Source organism: Scyliorhinus canicula, chromosome 4 (genome assembly GCF_902713615.1).
Source record: "Scyliorhinus canicula chromosome 4, sScyCan1.1, whole genome shotgun sequence".
NCBI classification, from domain to species: domain Eukaryota; kingdom Metazoa; phylum Chordata; class Chondrichthyes; order Carcharhiniformes; family Scyliorhinidae; genus Scyliorhinus; species Scyliorhinus canicula.
Genome location: NC_052149.1, coordinates 71,161,117 through 71,173,176, shown reverse-complemented (window position 1 = coordinate 71,173,176; position 12,060 = coordinate 71,161,117). Strand labels below are relative to the sequence as shown.

The window sequence follows — 12,060 nt, the reverse complement described above, 5'->3', positions numbered from 1 at the left end:
CCCCGTGTTTGCGTGGGTTTCGCCCCCATAACAGAAAGATATGCAGGGTAGGTGGATTGGCCATGCTAAATTGCCCGTTAATTGAAAAAAATGAATTGGGCATACAAAATCTTTTTAAAAACTTAACAAAGTGGTTTATAATTATCTCCATATTGTACCCGTATTGCACCCGGATTTACTTCTTTCTTTCCCCAAGAATTAATTTATAAGACACATCAATCCTAAAGTTATTTTCTCCTAAAGCTATTTACTTATGGACCACCCATAAGTATGTAAAAGTCCTCTGGAAAGTTTTAATCTCAGAGGTAAACCTTTAATTTACCTCCTCTTGGCTGTGGATGCCTCACTCTCTTTTCCTGGTTCCTTTTCCAATACCTCCAATGCTAATCTGCTGGTTGCTTTGTTTGTCACAGACTTTGTGGGACCACTGTGCTCCGGTTTCCTCCCACAAGTCCAGAAAGACGTGCTGTTAGGTCATTTGGACATTCTGAATTCTCCCTCAGTGTACCTGAATAGGCGCTGGAGTGTGGAGTCAAGGGGATTTTCACAGTGTTAATGTAAGCCTATTTGTGACAATAAAGGTTATTATTATTAGACACAAGTTTCAAACTAGGTTCTCTTCAAGCTTCTGTTCCTTTCCAAACATTCAAACTGAGATTAAGGGCGGAATTCAACCAAAACATTTCTAAGGGAGCGATCTACCGGCCATGTCGCGCCAGTTGCGAAAACGAGCGGGCCGGTTAGATAGCAGGAGAGGCCGAAATCGGGAATCACGCCGGGCGCTGATCAGTTTCCGATCATTTTTCAAAAATAATTTAGAGTACCCAGTTCATTATTTCCAATTAAGGGGCAATTTAGTGTCGCCAATCCACCTGCACATCTTTGGGTTGTGGGGGCGAAACCCACGCAAACACGGGGAGAATGCGCAAACTCCACACAGACAGTGACCCAGAGCCGGGATTGAACCTGGGACCTCGGCGCCGTGAGGCAGCAGTGCTAACTAGCGCGCCACCGTGCTGCCCCTGATCAGTTTCCGATCTAACCGGCCCGCTGCAATTGGCGAGATCCGGATCCCGCCGTGGCATGGCGAGAAAGCAATAATCACCAATTAAGGCATGGGATCCACTTGTAGTTTTAAAATGCAAATATATTTCAGCCCACTATTTTCTAGAATAAGCCTGGAAATGAAAATCGCTTTCTCCCATCTTTAGCAACAACCACCCCATCCCTCCTCTGCCATCCACCCCCCCAGAAGATAAACTGAACCATAGGAACCAGAAAGGGCCCAAGATAACACACCACTAGCTCTGACGTTTTAAAGGCATTTTACTCAAGGCCAGATTTCAAAATGTCTAGACGTTCGTGTGAAGGACAACCACTTGGATGCGGTCTCGGAATGTGGTCATATCCCAGCACTATTCAGATGTCTTTTGTGGTTGAGAAAGGGGAGAGAAAATTGGATGGACAGAAAAATAAACAGTTCTCAGTGTTGTACGAGGAAGTTGATCAATGTTTTGGAATTACAGATTAGAAATTGGAGTGAGGTTGGGCTTTCTGCTGAACTTGTTATTCTGATCAATGAATTGAAACTGCTGCAATGTTCTTTACCTTCAGGTTTTCTTCCACATCCTGACAGCAAGACCATCATAGCAGTGGTTGTTACAGTAACATTCATTTTTGCTAGCATAGTTTCTGGATGTTGTTTTTGGCAGTCGGTGAGAAACAGGTAACACAAAATTTGAAATTGTGATCTACTCATTATGATTAAGTGAATTCACAAATAGTTTATGTTCAAATGTTTTGGTTTTTAAAAAAAAAATTTTATTGTCATTTTCAAAATTATATCCATTGCCGTTCGTCTTCATTTATTGTACAGTCACAAAGGTTTTTAAGGTCTTCTTAGGTTTCTCTATTTACAGTCTGTCGCTGTCTGACTCAGCATACAATCCTCCCTACCCTCCACCCCCTCTCTCTCTCTCCCCCCCCCCCCCCCCCCACCCCCGCCTCTCCATTCCTCCCTCCCCCCTTCTTCACTGTTGCCCTCTTCTTTCTTGCTGGGTTTTGAGCAACTCACCTTGCTCCCCCCCCCGGCTTTCCTCTTTCTGTCTTGTCCTGGCTATTTCTCCCTGGGCTATTTATTTCTGCGTTGGCCACAAACAGGTCTTGGAGCAGTCGGGTGAATGGCTCCCGTGTTTTCGTGGAAATCTCTTCCGACCCACGGATGGTGAATTTGATTTTCTCCATTTGGAGAGATTCCGAGAGGTCGGACAGCCAGTCTGCAGCTTTGGGTGGTGCTGCTGACCGCCAGCCAAACAGGATTCTACGGCCGACGATCAGGGAGGCAAAGGCAAGGGTGCCGCTCTCCTCCCCAGGAATAGATCTGGCTGGTCTGAAACCCCGAAGACCGCCACTTTCGGGCATGGCTCCACCCTCATTCCCACCACTTTGGACATTGCCTCAAAGAAGGCTATCCAATACTCCACAAGTCTGGGGCAAGACCAGAACATGTGGGCGTGGTTGGCCGGCCCTCCATGGCACTGTTCACATTTATCCTCCACCTCTGGGAGAACCTACTCATTCGGGTTCTGGTCAAGTGGGCTCTATGTACCACTTTTAGCTGCGTTAGTTTGAGCCTCGCACCTGTGGAGGTTAGTTTGACCCTGTGCAGTGCTTCGCTCCAGAATCCCCACCCGATTTTGAACCCAAGCCTTCCTCCCATTTCCTCCTTGTCGTGTCCAGTTCAGTGTCGGCCCTCTCTAGCAGTCATTCATACATGTCGCTACAGTTCCCTCTGACTAGGATGTCTGCCTTCAGTAGCCCTTCTAATAGTGTCTGTTGTGGTGGTCATGGGTATGTCCTTGTCTCCTTCCGTAGGAAGTTTTTAAGCTGCAGGTAGCTGCGTTTGTTGCCTTTAGCTCGTTGGAATCTCTCCATCAGTTCGTCCAGTGTTATGACTCTACCGTCGGTGCATAGGTCCCTGACTGTCAATGTCCCCCCGTCCTGTCTCCACCTTTTAAAGGTGTTGTCAGTGAGTGCTGGTGTGAGCCTGTGGTTATTGTAGATGGGGGCTTTGTCTGACATTTTGGTCAGTCCAAATTGCTGCCGTAGTTGGGTCCACGTCTGGAGGGTGGCTATCACCACCGGGCTGCTGGAGTGTTTCTTGGGCAGGGATGGGATGCCGCCATGGTGAGGGCCCAGAGAGAGGTCCCCTTGCAGGAGGCCTCCTCCGCGCGCACCCACTCGGCTTCTGGCTCCTTTGTCCATCCCATCACTTTTTCAGCTCTCGCTGCCCAATGGTAGAATTGTAGGTTTGGGAGGGCTAGCCCACCCCTGGATTTTGTTTTCTGTTGGACCTTCTTTGTGATCCAAACATTCTTTCCCCCCATACAAACGGCATGATTAATTTGTCCAGTGAGTTGGAAAAGGCCTTGGGGATATAGATCGGATGGATCTAAGTAGGAAGAGGTACCTGGGCAGTATGTTCATTTTGATCGTCTGCACTCTCCCCACGAGGGAGAGTGGGAGTGTGTTCCATCTTTGCAGGTCCTTTTTGGCTTCCTCTGCCGGACTGGTCAGGTTACATTTGTGGATCCCCATCAAGTCATGAGCGATTTGGATCCCCAGGTAGTGGAATTTGCGCTGGGCCTGTTTAAACAGCAGTGCCGTTAGTGCTGCCCCTCCCCCTTGCGGGTTCACCGGGAAAATCTCACTTTTGCTCATGATGAGTTTGTAGCCTGAGAAGGCACCAAACTCTTTCAGGAGCGTGATGATTCCTTCCATGCTGCTTTGTGGGTCCGAGATGTAGAGGAGCAGGTCAACCGCGTAGAGCGAGGCTCTATGCTCTCTGCCTCCTCTTTGGATCCTCCTCCAGTTCTTTGCTGTTCTTTTATTTATAAATTTAGAGTACCCAATTATTTGTTTCCAATTAAGGGGCAATTTAGAGTGGCCAATCTGCCTACCCTGCACATCTTTGGGTTGTGGGGGTGAAACCCACGCAGACACGGGGAGAATGTGCAAACTCCACACGGACAGTGACCCAGGGCCGGGATTCAAACCCAGGTCCTCAGTGCCGTAGGCAGCAATGCTAACCATTGGACCACCGTGCTGCCCTCCTTTGCTGTTCTGAGCAAGATTGCAGGTGGTTCGATCGCTCGGGCAAACAGCAGCGGCGACAGCAGGCATCCCTGCCTGGTGCCCCTGAGCAGCTGGAAGTACTGGGAGCTGGTGTTGTTTGAGTTTATGTTCAAATGTAAACCTTACTGCTGTTTCTGTTGTGTTAATAGCTCTGATAATCTGTCACGAGAAAGGGTCTGGCACAGATTAAATAAGAATAACTTACACTAGATTTCATTTGAAACCTTTTCCTCATAATAAACCTTATTGTGATCTGCCATTTAGTACTTACAGCCTTTCAAATGAATCAATAAATTTTCCTTTAAGTTTAACTTGTTATTGGTTGGTTAGTGAAGAATAAATGGTCTTCAGTGGTAGGTTGTGAATTGCATTCACCAGAATCCTCACTTGGTGAGAAAAAATATCCGATGGGTCAAACTTCATTTTTTAAACTAAGAGGCTGGGCAGGGGCAGCACGGTGGTCCAGTGGTTAGCACTGCCGCCTCATGGCGCCGAGGAGTCGGGTTCGATCCTGGCCCTGGGTCACTGTCCGTGAGGAGTTTGCACATTCTCCCCGTGTCTGCGTGGGTCTCACCCCCACAGCCCAAAGATATGCAGGCTAGTTGGATTGGCCACACTAAATTGCTACTTAATTGGAAAAAAAATAATTGGGTACTTTAAATTTTAAAAAACAGATTAAGAGGCTGGGCTGATTAATGCACTTGCAGAGCTATGGGGGTGGGACATAACGGACTGGATTGACCCATGAGAGCCAGCATGGAAGCAATTGGTCTCCTTCTGTGCTATAAATGAGTTTATAATGTTCACATTTTTCTCGTTTTATTACTTTCTGCATGGAGTAGGAGGGTCGTTCTTGGAAGTTCACGACTCTTTCCGCATCGGTGCATATTCAGGCACAATGTAATAGCAGCATAGTATTCGTTCTCCAAGTTAGCATTAAGATGCAAGCAGAGCACTAAAATTGAGATTTAAAAAGAGGCGGATTGGCCACCAATAAAGACAATCAGAATAAGATGTGGGATGAAACTCTCCTGTGTCTTTAGAATCTTTTAATGCTGTGTCCATTGGGGTAATTAGAACAAAGCAGTGACTTCAGTTATTTACACAATATATATAAATTACTTACTGTGACCTAAGGCTCATTGCCTATCCACTGTATGTTGGCACCTTTTCAAATTCCCAGCTCAAAACAGTGCACATTCAAAGGCTAATTCAATGTGAACATTTTCCGGTTCGCGAGTAGAGCTTATTTTAATTCCAGATACTTATGCCCCTCCCTTTTTAAATGTTCCCACAGGCTCATTCAGTCACACCCCAATTTTCCATTTCCAGTTTGCCAACCTGCCTAGTAGAGTTTATTTCACATGAACATTGAGCATGGACCAGAAATCCAAATGGATTGGAGCCCACATTGACTTACAGTATCTGGGTGGCAACTATATACAGCTTTTAGACTAGAGACATTACAGAATAATCATTCACAATGTATGTGGTCATTCCTCAAGCTATATTTGTATGAATTGATGAAAGGAACTGATCTCACTTGTATTTCATATTGTTGCAGGGTATGGTCCATTTTATCGAAACTCACATCTCGACTGTATGTGAGAAACATTCCTGATCCAGCTAACTGCACTTGGGCAAAGGAATATATTGCAATTAAGGTAACATTTGTTATAAGAACCTTCCATTCAATTATGTAAATTCTGCTGTTGGGACAGTGTCAGTAATAGTACATTTTTTGGAAAATTCTCCTCTTTCATTTTCAAAATGCTTCATCTTTTGAATAAGATGTTAAACTGAGGCCCCGTTTGTCTCGGTGGATGTGAAAGATCACGCAGCACTAATTCAGGGATGATTGGGGAGCTATCCTCTGGGCCACGGCCAATATTCATCACTCAATCAACACAAAAAGAGGTAGTTTAGTCATCGCCAAATTGCTGTTTGTGGGATTAAAGCAAATTGCTGCGGATGCTGGAAGCTGAAACAAAAACTGAAAGTTCTGGACAATCTCAGCAGGTCTGCCAGCATCTGTGGGGAGAGAACAGAGCTAACGTTCGAGTCTGGTGACTCTTAGTGGGAGCTTGTGGTCAGATTGGCTGCTTCAGTTCTACATTACGACACTAGTACACTTGAAAGTGCTTATTTGGCTTTAAAGCTTATTTTAGTCATGAAATAGGGGCTGGTTTAGCACAATGGGCTAAACAGCTGGCTTGCAATGCAGAACAAGACTAGCAGTGCGGGTTCAATTCCCGTACCGGCCTCCCAGAACAGACGCCGGAATGCGGTGACTAGGGGCTTTTCACAATAACTTCATTGAAGCCTCCTTATGACAATAAGCAATTATTATTACTATATTATTAAATATTAGGACAGCACGGCAGCACAGTGGTTAGCACTGTGGCTTCACAGCGCCAGGGTCCCAGGGTCAATTCCTGGCTTGGTCACTGTCTGCGCGGAGTCTGCACGTTCGCCCTATGTCTGTGTGGGTTTTGTCCGGGTGCTCTGGTTTCCTCCCACTAGTCCCCAAAGACGTGCTGTTAGGTAATTTGGACATTCTGAATTCACCCTCTGTGTACCCGAACAGGCGGCGGAATGTGGCGACGAGGGGCTTTTCATAGTAACTTCATTGCAATGGAAGCATACTTGTGACAATAAAGATTATTATTAAATGCAAGTCTTACATTGAATACATTTTAGCAGTACTTGGTTAAGCCACCAGATGGAGCACTTTGCAAGTGCTATCCACTCCAAGCCATGTATGGGTCAAAAAGGAATCTTTAACCATTTGGAACTTGACAATGGGTCTCCCGTTGCACCCCCCCCCCGGGTCGCCATCATTTTCCCAACCATTCACACTTGTTCCTTCACTTGTCCTGGGGCCAAACTCGGGAATTCCTCAACACTTTCCATTTCTCTGCGTCTCCAGACATTGCTTAAAAACTGCCTCTTTGACCAGGTTTTAGGTTACACACCCTGACATAAAATCATAGACCAATACAGCACAGAGGAAGCCGTTCAACTACTGTGCCTCTGGCGGCCTTTTGAAAGACTATCCAATTTGTCCCACATCCTATTCACACAATCCTGCAAATGTTTACCCATCTTCTTTGATCTGGGCCTATCATTCCCAAGGGACCTTTCTTGTAATGTAGGGAACACAAGCAGCCAGTTTCCAGATTGGGGTCCCACAAACATCCGTAAAATAAATGACCAGACTATTTATTTTAGTTACGTTTCTTGAAGTTCTCAAATAATTCAATGGAGTCTGCTACCTCCCCCTGAGCAAACAGACAGGTTCTCAATTTCACACCTCATCCGTAAGATTGTATCCTTTAAGTACAGAAGTATCTGTCTGAATTATGTGCTCAAGTCTGTTAGTGGGACTTGAACCCACAATGTTGTGATTCAAGGGTGAATGCCTTAACTGAGCCAGGCTAGCACTTTAGCAGGAGGACAACCTGGTTTATAAGACTGTGCAGGTAAAATTACTGTCCTCAGTTAGGAAGAGGATTGATGGGCGACACGGTGGTACAATGGTTAGCACTGCTGCCTTATGGTGCTGAGGACCTGGGTTCGATCCTGGCCCCGGGTCACTGTCTGCGTAGAGTTTGCACATTCACCCTGTGTCTGCATGGGTTTCGCCCCCACAACCCAAAGATGTGCAAGGTGGGTGGATTGGCCACGTGGAATTGCCCCTTAATTGGGAAAAAAAGAAATGGGTACTCTACATTTTTTTTAAAAGGAAGGGGATTGATGAGCTGGAGAATAATGTCTTGATTTTAAACCAGATTCACTATCTCTCACTGGGTGGTATGCAGCCTTTGGATTGTCACTCATATTATAATAGAAGCCTTTGGTTCAGCTGTTTTGGAAATGTGTGGAACATAAATTGGCAATAGATCATAAGCTGAAAATCAGTCAGACTTTCCTAGTCTCTATTGTTTCATGGCAACCAATTGCAAGGAAATAGCAGTTCCCTTCCTGTGAGAAGCACATCTTTTTGGTTGCAAACATCTAGCCTATATGGGGTTCTTTTTAAAATTATAGGACCAGGTAAGGGTGGGGAAAGGGAAAAGCTATCTAAAAGGACCACTAAAAAAAATGATAAAATGTACTTAGTTCCACTTTTGAAATGTGACCAACAGCTGCATATGTTTCTGAATTTGCTCACTTTTCTTACTGCAGGACAGGATGGATCTAACATATGCTGATTTCCAAACTGGATCAACATTCACTTATGAAGATCCTGAGACTCTACAAGTAGAGGAAATATCACCCGAGCAGGAATTCTGCATCAATAGAGAGATTGGTGACCAAGAACAGCATAGCCTGAAATCCCTATTAATTCAGTCCACAGCTAGTAAGTTGCACCAGAGCAAGGAACTAAATCCTGGAGCTCTTTCACCAGCGGACAGCGAAGGGAGAATTCTGGATTACAAGTGCCAGCTCCCTTGTTTATACATTGAAAAATTGCCCTCTGTGGAAATTAACCCGGACCTCACGGATTCAAACAACTCCATAAGAAGCCAAAATACTGGTTACATCCCCTCCAATTTTCTCCATGCTACTGACAACACTAAAGAGGCTGATGGTGATTTTTTTGCAGATTCCTTTACATTCATGCCTCTTCCTTCCTTGGCTAGAACGGAAATCCCCTGCGGAGGGAAGCTGACATTAGATGTAGTGAGAATCGACTGCAGTTCGCTTGTGGAATGAGATGATCACGATTATTAACATTTTGTATTTTGAGAGCTTATACTGCTGACGATTGACTGCCCGGGAAAAGTTTTTCTTTACAGAAAAAGGAGCACTTCTTGCTCTTTTCCATCTTCGTAACATCATGTAACAGTTTAGGATGGTTGCAAATTTGTCTTTCACTGGATTACACAGGTACTGTACTGCAAGGATAAGCATTTGAGACCAACTGTAATGTAACTAAGTTCTGAGTACATAAAATGAGTTGTAAAAGGTGAGAGAGCTGTATATCTCAGTGACCTTGAACATTGTTTGCAACCTGTAAAACAATTATCTGTGGACAGTCTCGGAGCAGATTTGTAGATTTCTTTCAGTGACATCAGGAATGTTTGCTCTCATGCAATGAGGTAATACTTGTGAACATTTCTTCCCATTAGGCATGACCCTGGAATATCTTTTAAAAATTCATAATGTCAGAGGTTTACACTTTAGGCTTCTCCAGCCAACAGTTTAACAACTTAAGGAAACAGCAACTTTGTAAATCACGACAGTTGCTGTTTGATTTCAACCACTTCACCATTAGCCACACAAAACAGGACCATGAACCTTGAACGAAGATCCCTTTTGAGTTTCTTAAAGTTGCTGCACTTTATTTTGCAATTGATGCATGAACATTTCCTTAAAGTAAAAACCATCCTTTTCTCTTCCCTTTAACTGATGCCTGCCTCTCTGCTTAACCCACCGACTTCACCAATCAGCAATGCTGAACCTTGACATCATTCAAGTTTAATTTGCTCGGTCATGAACGGTGCCTTCCTTCCGTTCCACTGCTATCACTGTTGTAATTCTCCATGTGATCACCATCTCAGTGCGTAACTATGAATGCCATCTTATCCAAACGTCCCCGTTTCCAGCCTCCATAAACTGGATCTCATGCAAAATGTGTTATATCCTTTTCTCCATATGTTCTAAACCTACACTCCCATCCATTACGTGCCTGGTGCTGTGTATTCATGTTTGTTACCTTGAAAGTTCGATCACGTGATGTATAGATGATGTCATCAGCCGTTTGCGCAGGCAAATGGTCAGTCTGACTTTACAGCCTATTGAGTAAACACCTTTCCAATAAAAGCTCTTGTTTGTTTCCCTTCGTGATCCGCAAGCCTTTCTTTTAAAAATACCACAAAGAAAACTGCCGATGAGGTGGTCACAGGAACATAGTAGCAGGTGTAGGCCATTCAGCCCCTCAAGCCTCTCCTGCCATTTAATGACAATGACAAACTGTTGTTGAACGTACTGGCCATTGAAGGCGCAATGGACAGATAGCAGACTTGTCCCTGCACGTCGTCAACGGTAACTATCCAGTCCTAATGGGGAGAACCTGGCTGGAGTGAATCAAACTAAATTGGGCCAAAGTGAAACTCATGTCGGGTCTGAAGGAGGTCTACTGAAGATTTTAAAGAAACATGGCGAGCTGGGAAGCATGAAAGAGAGCTCAGTAAAGCTAAAGATTAAGGACGGAAGCCAAGCAAGATGTTTAAAGGATAGGTCAGTGTCGTATGCCATTAGGCCCAAGGTCAGGGCAGAATTAGACAGGCTGGTTGAGAGGGCAGTGCTCAAACCATCAATGTAAGTGATTGGGTCACACCCCCTGTTGCTTCACAGTGCCAGGGACCTGGGTTCGATTCCCGGCTTGGGTCACTGTCTGAGCGGAGTCTGCACGTTCTCCCGTGTCTGCGTGGGTTTCCTCCGGATGCTCCGGTTTCCTCCCCCAAGTCCGAAAGATGTGCTTGTTAGGTGAATTGGGCATTCTGAATTCTCCCTCAGTATACCCGAACAGGCACTGGAATGTGGCGACTTGGGGATTTTCACAGTAACTTCACTGCAGTGTTAAGAGGTCGTGTGTTGTGGATGAGAAATTCAACTCAGGCTCCATCTGCCTGTTCAGGTGAATGGAAAACATCCAATGGCACATTTTCAAAGCAAGCAGGGAGTTCTCTCCAAAAGAAATTTACTGCTTATTCGTTTGTTTGTTTGTGCAAAATTAGCTGCTGTGTTTTCCCACATAATAACAGTGACTAGACTTCAAAATTGGTGAAATGTGCTACACGATTGCCAATCATTTCTCCAACATTTCTCCAACCTATTTATGAAATGTTACTGATTCCCTGATTGCAAAAGTCCTTTTTTTAAAATACGTTAATTATAAATGTTATTATTATTTTAACTCCAAACAGTGTAAAACTCAACAAATAATGTTTCATTTTTGTTAAGATCCGTATAGAGACTGGTAACTGTAGAAAAATAATGACCAACTAAAAAGAAGATTTCAAGTTCTAAGATTTTTACTGTAACTAATTAAAAGCAACATTGACTAATGCTATTTTTGTAGGTAACTTGTACTTTAAACCACAGAAAAGACCCCTCATGTGACTTTGCAGTATTAATGTAAGCCTACTTGTGACAATAATAAAGATTATTATTATTATTATTATTATTATTATTTTTATTATGAACGAAAATGGTTCAGTACAAGTATGGTGCTATTTTAAAATCACTACCAAAGCGGTACTGTGTGCAGAGCAATACCCTCTGCCTTTAATTTATGATTTATTTGTTCACAGAGAACCTGGCGACAATCAACTAGACAGAGCCGCAGAACATCCACAGCACCTGGTCCACGTTAAAAGCCACCATATTCAGCATTGTGAGAAGATGCTCGTGCTCTCGACCAGGAAACGCAAAGACTGGTTTGACAAGAATGGTCAGGAGATCCAGGATCTCCTTGACTGCAAGCGTGAGGCGTTCCTGAACTGGCAGCTCCACCAAAATCCCCGCAGAAGTATTAAAATGCAGCGGATAGGCAATCTTGACAGGAATACATAACCTCATCACCCTTGTCTGGAAGGAAGAGAGCATGCCGGATTATCTCAGAGGCCCCTTAATTGTGACCATCTTCAAGAAAGGAAACAGGTCCGACTGCGGAAATTACAGAGGCATTTCACTACTCTGGGGGCAGCAGGGTAGCATGGTGGTTAGCATAAATGCTTCACAGCTCCAGGGTCCCAGGTTCGATTCCCGGCTGGGTCACTGTCTGTGTGGAGTCTGCACGTCCTCCCCGTGTGCGTGGGTTTCCTCCGGGTGCTCCGGTTTCCTCCCACAGTCCAAAGATGTGCGGGTTAGGTGGATTGGCCATGCTAAATTGCCCGTAGTGTCCTAATAAAAGTA

General features: G+C 44.6%; 1 protein-coding gene across 3 annotated transcripts in view; it reads left to right on the top strand.

Annotated features, from left to right (window-relative positions):
• il12rb2 (interleukin 12 receptor, beta 2a) overlaps positions 1 to 9,977 on the top strand; it is a 66,272-nt gene extending 56,295 nt beyond the window's left edge. For all 3 annotated transcript variants that reach the window (XM_038794433.1, XM_038794430.1, XM_038794432.1), the window contains exons 15-17: positions 1,615 to 1,726; positions 5,699 to 5,798; positions 8,323 to 9,977. In XM_038794433.1, the coding sequence (XP_038650361.1) occupies positions 1,615 to 1,726; positions 5,699 to 5,798; positions 8,323 to 8,853 (743 nt within the window). In that variant the 3' untranslated portion in view covers positions 8,854 to 9,977. The remainder of the gene's footprint in view (positions 1 to 1,614; positions 1,727 to 5,698; positions 5,799 to 8,322) is intronic.
• Positions 9,978 to 12,060: the final 2,083 nt, after the last annotated feature.